This window comes from Filicampus tigris, chromosome 17, assembly GCF_054856515.1.
Source record: "Filicampus tigris isolate MCC_2025a chromosome 17, RoL_Ftig_1.0, whole genome shotgun sequence".
NCBI classification, from domain to species: Eukaryota; Metazoa; Chordata; class Actinopteri; order Syngnathiformes; family Syngnathidae; genus Filicampus; species Filicampus tigris.
The window spans coordinates 13,622,992-13,633,236 of NC_141233.1; the positions used below are offsets into that span (position 1 = coordinate 13,622,992).

General features: G+C 39.6%; 1 protein-coding gene across 1 annotated transcript; it reads right to left on the reverse strand.

Moving 5' to 3' along the window:
- Window positions 1-7,254: 7,254 nt before the first annotated feature.
- LOC147133471 (ADP/ATP translocase 2) lies at window positions 7,255-9,909 on the reverse strand. The gene is made up of 4 exons (XM_086012712.1): window positions 9,684-9,909; window positions 8,387-8,873; window positions 8,157-8,297; window positions 7,255-8,072 (listed from the first exon to the last, which is right to left on the reverse strand). The coding sequence occupies exons 1-4, from the start codon at window positions 9,792-9,794 to the stop codon at window positions 7,915-7,917; spliced, it is 897 nt and encodes a 298-aa protein (XP_085868838.1). The 5' UTR covers window positions 9,795-9,909; the 3' UTR covers window positions 7,255-7,914.
- Between the last annotated feature and the right edge of the window lie 336 nt (window positions 9,910-10,245).

A 10,245-nucleotide genomic window follows, 5' to 3' on the forward strand; every position in this document is an offset into this window, starting at 1 on the left:
AAAGGACTATTAGGGCCACATGGAAAAGAACAAAATGTATTGTACTGCTAGAACAAAGTGCTTCATTTTTTTTTTAAGAATAAAATTCGTAATGTTACGAGGAGGGGAAAAAAAAAAAAAAAGGAGTCGTTTCGATGAGGGGGGAAAAAAATTCCCAAAAGAGACCGGCAGCCGCTCTGTGTCTTCAGAGCGCTGCCACGTACTCATGAGGTCCTATCATTAAAATATTTGTTAGAGCCACGCACACTATAGTGACTTTATTGTCTTTCCTGACTTTATTGCAGGAGGACTACAACTTAATTCTTGTCGTAAAATGTATTTTTTTTTTTTTTCTTTTCACTGGGGCCCTAATACAGTACCATACTACTTAGCAAATTAATTCTGAAAATCAAGACGAATCACATTAAACATCCTGAAGGTCAAACCGAATCAAGTGATTGCTTTGACTTTGTTCCTTTAAGTCCTCCATCATTCATAGTTTTTTAATAGGAGAAAACAGCTATGACTATAAACAAGAGACTTTTTTGGGGGGAAGGCATAGTTTCATTGACATTCAAAATCAGCGCATCGGTGATATGTACATAGGCAACGTGATAACTCGTCCCTGTCGTCCACCCATCAATCACACACACACACACACAGTCTGCATCCACCCACATTTAATGTCAGTCATATTCTTGATGACCGTTTTTCTCCATTATTACACAACCCTATTCTTTTTTTTTTTTTTAATAGCATCTGCCACCTCAGTCCAACTCCAGCATGTAGTCCTGTTCAAACTCTACAGCAGTGGTTCTCAAACATTTTACCCCAAAAAGATCACAAAAAGCAACGATACCGAAACAAAGATGATCCCGTCTGAATTTAGTCACAAAATTGACTTATTGAGTGGAACTTGTTTTGCCCGTGACTTTATGTGGTCGGCGTAGAGAGATGGACAAAAATATGTTTGTCGTGAAGCAAAAATAATATTCTGACAAATGAAACGACATTGACCATAACATTATGCGCAGTTTGCAGTTTGAACATGAACACTATGCCTAAATATAGGAACATAAAAGCTGTATTTAAATAATGGTTCAATTCAAGTGTTTTAAAATGTACTGTTTGAAAACGTGACAAAAAATGCATGGTACTTAAAACTTTAATACAGCTGACTTGAAAAGTGTACTTTACCCGATTGGAGAAAAAAAAAAAAAAAAAAAGTTGAAGCCACGCTAACATTATGCAATTTAAAAAATGTCATTCAGTGATTCATTCACATACCACTAGAGGGAGCCCACATGACACTAGTGGAGCTAGTACTGCAGTTTGAGAATCACTGCTTGTGGTCATTTTGGCTCATCTTAATTGCATTCCCGTTCAATCCAGAACATTCCAGCCAGTGTTCCCCTTCAACAACAACAACAACAAAAAACACAAAAAAAAAACAAATACCCAAATACTAGGCATGGTTGGTTCACACAAAACCAAAGAAGATTTGAGATTGTGGAGTATTTTGGAGAAAAGAACATTTCTTTAACTGTTGTTTTTGCTTTTTGTTTTAATGGCAAAAAGCATCATGTTTCTGTTTTGTTTTGTGCTTGTCATTTGTAGACCAAATTAGATTTTTATTCAGAAATGCTACAAATCTATTTAAAAAATGCACACCCCATTGAGATTGGAACTTATAAAAACACGTTCATTCTTCTTCAGACAAACAGTTTTCATCGGACATGCGCGCCACTTATAACTCAATGTAGACCCTTCACCTTCACCTTCACATGATATTACACTTCATAGATTGCAATTTTCTCGATATACTCTTTGTACTTGCGTTTTTCCTCAATATTGGATCTACTCATTTTAAAGGCTATCCCTACAACAACAAAACTAACATCACAACTTTTTTTTTTTTTTTTTTTTTTTTTTTTTGGAAATACGTTTCGTCATTTATACTTGAGATGGACCAAGATGTTAAGTTTGCACATATTTGTAGGTTATGAAGCCAAAAAACGGAGAGAATAACGACACGTGGAAAATATCTTCACGCTCACTGCAGCAGCAAAGGAAAATTCAATTTAAATGTGCTCCAAAAAAAAACTGTGATCATTATGAGACAGTATATTTTTGTAACAACAAAACATCATCCTTAACAGTTTTTCATGCAAATTCTTGGTATGTATGATTTCATTCTTTGCTCTCAAAATAGGAAACTGAATTGCGGTAATTCTGCAATGCTGAAAAGACGAATTGCTTCAATTTACAAGGCGGACACTTTCTCGTCTTGTTTCTTTTGGTTGTCTGGCTTTTTTTGTTACTGCAATATCTTGCTTTTTTTTTTTTTTTTTTTTTGTAAACTCAGATGTTGATTTTGCTTGCTATCTTATTAGAAATCCGCCCCGGCCACCCCCTTGAAAAAAGAAAAGTAGTCAGAAGTGGAGCTGTTGTAGTAAATGGTAGTTAAAGACGAACATCAAACGAAACAACCCTGAGATATATGCTGCAGTAATGTGTTTTTGACTTTGTTTTTGGTAATTTATCCTCCAAGTTGATATTTTATTATTATTATTGTTATGAAACGAGCTTGTTTGAAATGTTTTGACTGCTGTTCTGAAATAGTGGAAAACAATTTTCAGTATGTGCATGGACTTTTTTTTTTTTTTTTTTTTTTTAAATATGATTTGTCAAACACTGGACTGGAGTGAGTTTTCCAACATTTCCAAGCTGAGCAATGTATTTGACAGACACGACTGCACATGACATGGGAGGGGAGGGGGCGAGAGAAGGGGGCGGGGCTTTGTTGTTCAAGTTGCTGTGGTGAGGGGGTGTATACCCACGTAGGTGACCCGCTCTTTCCAATTGTTGACTGCTAACTGGGGGATGGGCATGATAATCAATTTGTCCATTAATTGGTAAGAATTCTGACGATTGTGCGGAATTGCTTCTTGGTTAGCTATTGAGTCCAAATGAAGTGCACCGGTAGGCTTGGGAGCAGGAGTTCAGAACAGGTATTTTTTTTTTTTTTTTTTTTTAAATGCTTGCTTGTCAAATGTATATTTTTTTATGAATACGATTCATAATCCCCCCCCCCCCCCCCCCTTAGTCCACTGCCCATCCCTGCTGGTGACAGATTGCGTCGACAAGACATCATAAAGGGATATTCCATGTGACAAGACAGATTGGACGCCTTCTTGCTATGGTCAAGCCGATAATAACAAATTCTCTCATCGTTCCACTTTCTCAAACCAGAAAAGAAATTTGCACTATAGACTCATTTTGGTCTTCTTCTATCAAAAAAGCAATATAATTCACTGAACACCTTGTGGGAACCATAGTTTGTTTGTTGGCGTCCGTCATAGCACACGTTTTCCACTTTTGAGGGGCATTAAAGTGTCGTCTCCTCCTGGCTTGTTTTTTTTTTCTTTTTTGGGACAAATCAAAGCAGATGTGAGGTAATTGAGATGGGATGTAATGAGGGAAGGGATCCATTCTGAGTCTTCATCAACTATTGTTGTGTAAACAAACTAAAAGCGTTGCTTATTTGGTCATTTTGAGTGTTTTTTTTTTAATCTAGAATGTTCCAAAAATGAATTGCACCTTTTTTTGTGATATAAACTTCATTGGCTGCATCTACCAAATCTCCTTTTTCTGTCCCACCATCAAGGTCTGACCTTGACATAAATTATTGTTTAGTGTGTGTAAAAAAAAACAAACAAACAAAAAAAAAAAAAGTCACCATCCTATGCGGCATAGTAGCTTTTCTTCCTGTTCCCACCGCTTTGTCTGGTGTTGCGGTTTGTCTGAATATGTTCGAGGAAGCATAAGTACGTGCCTTCTTGTAATCTCGTTATTATTGAGAAGCTGAAGCCAGCCAATTGTGTTTGCACTAAAAACCAAATTGCTTTTTTTTTTTTTTGTTTTTTTTTTTGTTTTGTGATGTAGACTATTTAAAGCGAGCTTGTTGCGTCACTTTAAACCGTACAGTATGCATGAGGGTAGATTGGCCCATCTGTCGACCTGTAAACAAAACCAGTGCAGCTTCTTGAGGATCTTGTGAATATATCTCAGCTTTCAATTCCATCTCCTTTAGTCATCCAGTTTGTCACAGTTTCAATTGTAAAAAAAAAAAATAATAATAACAATAATGAAAAAAAAATTTTAAAAAAAGTTGTGATATTAAAAAAACAAAAAACAAACAGGCAACACCATAACTTCAATCCAGCTTTTATGTTCACATGCCACGATAAGAGAGTTACACATTCATTTTTTTCAATCCACGGGAAAGCATGAGGTCGCCTCAAGACTCTTGGTCAATTTAATTTTATTTTACTTGTATTTATTACATATTTTCTCAACATCTAATAAAAAAAAAAAGTTTTGAGTCTTAAAATGCACCTTATTCAATGTCAGTCCATGTGGAGAAAACAAAATAATGACTTTTTTTTTTTTTTTTTTTTTTTTTTTTTTTTTTTTTTGAAAAAAAAAAAAGGCTGGCAATGTAATATCTCTAATTTAGCACCTTACTACACAGCATGTTTTCACTTTATGCCAGTTTAGCTCTTCTTTCATTTGGAATCTCATATTTGTGCGACTTGTTCATTCGTGGGATGTGCCAAAGTTTGGAGGCGATCTCCCCAACTGTTGACACTTATCAGTTTTCTTTTTTCCTCCTCCTGCTTCAGTTATCGCAAACTTTCCTGTAACAAGTGTGTGGAATCAATTTATCTCAGCAAACAGTATCATAACTTGCCATTTTACAATAAGCCCTGTATTTCACATATATTTACCAGTGATGTGTATTCGTTATTATAAAGAAAAATAGCCGTAAAAGCTTCATTATGTTACACAATATTGTGACTTTTTTCGAAAAACTGTGAAGACTTATCTTGCATATACTTTATACAGAAGTATTAAGCCTTAATACAAAAGACTAAAAAAAGTGTGGAAGAATAAACTGATTGTTGCTAAGTAAGGATGATTTTTGTAAATGTTACCAGCACTTTTTTTGTAATTTTCACTCTCTGAGGTATTGTACAAGTTCAAGCTGTTTGTGAAGTTTGATTATGAAGGAATAAAAACTAGTACTTTCCTGTACTTCACACAATGTTTTGTCGGCCTTTTATTTCCCAGCACTTCTCACAAACTACAAATACGACAGAACCAGGAAGGTCAAACGCAATCCATTCGGACTCGTTTCCCATAGGATATAATGGAAATAGAAATTAGGTGATCAAACAAAACACTTTTAACACTCTTAACTTCAATGACAAATGAGAGTGTAGTACCCGTAATAACACCTTTTTTCTTTTCCAAACATCAACTGTCACGTAAGTATAAAAGTACTTTGGCACTAACATCATCATCAATAAATCACTGTATTGTAATTGTACTTTTGAGGTGTTCCGAGGGTTTTTTTTTTTCTTCTAAAGCCTCAGCGCATGACCTCTCACATAGCTGCTTAACAGCGAGCCTGTAACTCATTATATTAAACAAAGGAATAGCCATAAATAATATGCCTCATACAGTTGGGTGGTATCCCAGAATGCATTTGGCAGCAAACATCCTTGGACTGATTGCCAGTGTTTTATCACACACTCATCAATAAGCATATAGTCCTTCTATGCCTCACACGTGCACATTTGGGATGGGTTTGTTCATTCACTGCAAGTTACACTTTAACGCTGCGGGCATGAATGAAAATTGCTGTGGCAGCATTCATTCATTCATTCATTTTCATAGTCAAAGAAAATATAACAAATGCGAGGTGTGTCGGAAAAGTTGAACTGATATCACAATTTCTTTCAAGTCTAAACTAACAACAAGCTGTTTCCTTCAAAGTTATCCCCTTGGCATCTAATGGACTTTCCCGGACTTTTCCCGCTTCATGTTCATGCACTCGACGGATCCTCCACAGCCACCTCGGTGGCGTCCACGGCTTCGAAGCGAGTCTTCAAAATCACGCGGTGCCAAGTCGGGTGAGTAAAAGTTGTTCGAACATGGCCGTGTTCTTCTCAGCCAGGAACTGTCAGATGCTCGGGGCATTGTAAGCGTGCTGTCATGGTGACGTGTCGACAACTCTCACCTCTTCTCGTGCACTGAATGAACTCGGGATTTCTTTGAAGGTATGGCCCACGTTGAAGGGATTTGGGGGACAGAAATGTGTGTTGTGAAACCAGTCCTGGAATTTTTATAATACACTTTGAATTGTACTTTTTAATGTATTTAAAATGGATTACTAGTCTTTAATGACAGTGCAGGCAAAAAACAACAACCAAGTGTTTATGACATATGCTGTATTCACAATAATGTTAGGCTACATCAAGCAAAATTCTTTTCACTAGTGTAGCTTTCCTCACAACAACACAGTTCTTTGTAATGATCGCCTATTAATAGTCTTCATCCACGCACATCTTGCTCACGCCATGAGAACTAGATATAAGAACGAAAATACGAAAAAAAAAAATCGAACTGTGACGTACACGAGCAACATGAATTCACACCAGATATCGCGTTGGCCGCAAGCGGTGATTCGCGAAAAATGTTTACGTAAAGCCCATTTATTATCACTTTTCTTCAGACGTTAGTGCACGAAAGATAAACTAGACACAGGTACGTGAATGCGCGCACACGAGTTGCTTCTGACGTCCCTCTAACTTTGTTGTAGTAGCAACACACGTAAGGAAAGAATAGTTCCGCACACGAAGCCAACCAGTGACGTTGTCCGTCACGTGAAATACGAACAACACCACGCCACACATCGGCGTCAAATTATGTACTCAATTAAATTATCAAAGTATTGTCGCCTTAAACTATAACTTAACAAATGCAACTGTCCGTGTGGTTTATGTACATTTTGTTGTTGAAAGTGTTACACGCATTAAATTGCTAAATACCTAAGAGGCACTTTACCTATACATGAACGTTATGAGTAGTCTTTATTGAAAAACATATGTAAAATAATATATAAAATATGTTCTTAGTCCCATGAAACGAATTCGAAAGCAAGCACGGAAAATCAAACGCTCGTTATCCTTTGACGCCCTCTACAGTCACACGCCGGGAATACAGCACCATCTGAAAACGTTTTAACTACCGCATTCTCGGTTCAGAAATATTTCACGAATGTTGTCTACTGATTCATTTCGCGTCCCCGCCGCCCACGAAAAAAAACAAGCTTACCTTCCACAGAAATATAAATCTTTACATCAATCTCACGAAGTGTTTCTATAACTAGTTGAAGCTATCCATGCTATCACAAATAAAACACACAGATTTGTATGAGAAACATGACTTTAATGTTCCAATAAACCATTGAAATGTCAAATAAGGTGAATTATTTACTGGTGGTACCAACGGTTGACCAAAACTGTATCGCCGAACATATATCTTAAGTTTCTGCCTAAACAAAAAAGCAAGCATAAATCCCGTCTGCTAACAACCAACTTAGTTTTGTTGAACCGTTTTAAAATTGGAGAAACAAAGTTACAAGGTTCTACTGTACGGTACCTAGCAGTAAGCCTAGCAGTGACCACATACGGGGAGGCTCAGGAGAAGATAAGCACGAGTAAATATAGCAGTTGGGAGTAATCCACTTTTTCATGATCCAGTGTACTCATGCTACAACAGTGGAGGAAGAGAGTGGACATCCATATTAATAGGTTGTTCCCCAGAATGGATTTATTCGATTTGGGACCATACAAACCTAGTGAATAACAGGAGGTATTATACTTGTTGAAGGAATGACACTGGTAAAGATGGTGGTGTGGAACGTTTAAAATCAAGATGCACAACGTACAGCCATTACCCACAGCTAAGTGGAGAGGACACTATAGTTTTGTTCCCATAAATAAGGCAGAATGCTGAGTCCATAAGAAATGGAAAGTTATTACATTTAGCCAAATTGGACAGTGAGGTGACAAGGTGACATTTTTTTTAGATGACCTTCTTCAGCTCATCGTACAACACCAGCACAAAAGCGCCGCCCATGCCTCGCAGCACGTTGGACCACGCGCCCTTGAAGAAGGCCTTGCCGCCCTCGTCGCGGGCGATCTTACGCCAGCAATCAATGGTGCCGCTGTACATGATGTCGGCTGGGCGGGAAGAGAGAGGGACACGTGAAGTCGGGCCACAGTTGATCAACTTTTAAAGCTGCCGAACGTTGTTAATTAACTCACCTCCTTTGCGTCCAGACTGCATCATCATACGTCTACGGACAGTGTCGAAGGGGTAGGAGGTCAGGCCGGCGACGGCTGTCACACTCTGGGCAATCATCCAGCTCACCAGGATGTGAGTGTTCTTGGGGTCAGGCAACATACCTGTGAACGATAACACGTGTAAGTCACGGAGCCTTCGGTTTAATAGAAATCTACTCAAAAAACAAAAAAAAAGACAAGGTAGTGCCTACCCTTGGCGGTGTCGTAGATGCCAAAGTAGGCAGCCCTGTAGATGATGATCCCCTGCACAGACACGTTGAATCCCTGATACAAGCCCCGCAGACCGTCGGACCTGAAGATCTTGACCAGGCAGTCGCCCAGACCGTTGAACTCCCTCCCAGCGCCGGCCTTTCCGACATCTGCTGCCAGGCGGGTACGGGCGAAGTCGAGGGGGTACACGAAGCACAGGGAGGTGGCACCGGCGGCTCCGCCCGACGCCAGGTTGCCGGCAAAGTACCTCCAGAACTGAGCGCGCTTGTCCACGCCGTCCAGGAAGATCTTCTTGTACTTGTCCTTGAAGGCGAAATTGAGGGCCTGGGTGGGGAAATACCTGATGACATTGGCAAGGTTACCTCTCCAGAAGGAAAGGAAGCCCTGCTCCTTGGGGATACGGACGACACAGTCCACAATTCCCTTATACTGCTTATCTGCTGTGATCTGCTTGCTGGCATGTTGCACCTGCAATGAAGATGGAAAGGGAAAGAAATCAGTTATGTAAGAGTAAAGCCAATTAAGTGAGGAGCACGTGACATGACAAGGTTATGACCTTGCTACTACCTATGAAATCTCAACTTTTAACACTCTTCAAATAATTACTGGCCGCTATCTGCTCAATGGCAAACTAAGGCGGCATGCAGTTGGAATTTAAAGTGCTGATAAGGATAAACTGTACGAGTCTAGATTTACATAGGTGAGCGAGAATGACTGCTAGAGGCCTGTGAAAAGAAAAAAAAATGGGCTAAATAAAATATAAACTTGTCGACTCGATCGTAAGAGTAACAACTAGCAGCCATTTCACAAGCCGCCTTCTACATTAGCATGCAGCAGGCTGTCGGTCGAAATACAATAGTCTATAAATGTAAAAATGTCGTACCAACACAATGGTAAGCAAAACGTGGTAAGTTTAATGAGTCGTTTGGTTGTATGTCCATTCGTACATTGTGTTCCGATACCGCTTGAGAGTGTTTGTCCTTTGTTAGCAACGCCGGCTAAGGTTAACGTGGAGAGAAGCTAGCATTAGCAGCCGGCTCGTGTAGGTCATTCCCAATCCCGTCATGACCTTACATCCTTTAACCACAACTCTGACCAGGCCAGCACTTAAAACACACCACATCAGCAGGAGAGTGTTTTACTCGAGACAAAGTCCGGGTTGTCAACCGTGTATCGGCGATATAGACTCTCTGCCGCATTAAGCAAGTAGCACAAGCTAGGCAGCTAACGAGCTAGCGACACAAAAAAAGCAGAGTTTTTCCGGAAGACGTTTTTTACCTGAAGGAGAAGCTTCACTCTCTCGATGGGTGCGACGGCTGTTTTGGAGATGGCGGCGGAGATGCCACCGGCCAAGAAATCCTTGGCGAAAGAGATTGCTGTCTCACTCATGGTGCGATGTTCTTGATGTTCCTTTCAGATAACCAGTATAATGCGGATTTCCCCCGTTGCCCTTTACGGCTGTGGCCTGCACCGACGAAATGGCCGATTGGAAAGCCGCGTTGCGGATTTATCTGGGCGATGACTCGCGATACGACGCGAGAAGTACGTGTGACGCCACACACGATACTTCAGGCGTACGTCCTCCTACTACGGATGTCTCATAGACGTAAGTAGATCAGACGCCTCATTGAGTGGATAATCGTTGGTGCAATACGTCAGCGCGTTTTTGCCATATTGGATGTGGCATTCTGGACTGAACTCAATTTATAGTGACATTTAACAACAACTGCAGTGGTAACAAAGTGCTCGTTATACATTAATTTAGCTGTTTGCTGTTTTGTACATCAGGGGTTTCAAACTCAAATCTTTATTAATAACAGTTCCTGAACATTAACGTTCT

Bases quoted from the DNA above. Each gene is read 5' to 3' on its own strand.
- LOC147133471 (XM_086012712.1), bottom strand. From the start codon at position 9,794: ATGAGTGAGACAGCAATCTCTTTCGCCAAGGATTTCTTGGCCGGTGGC. The intron at 8,874-9,683 runs GTAAAAAACGTC...TCTTCATTGCAG, and splicing joins GAGTGAAGCTTCTCCTTCAG to GTGCAACATGCCAGCAAGCA. The intron at 8,298-8,386 runs GTAGGCACTACC...TATCGTTCACAG, and splicing joins CATCTACGACACCGCCAAGG to GTATGTTGCCTGACCCCAAG.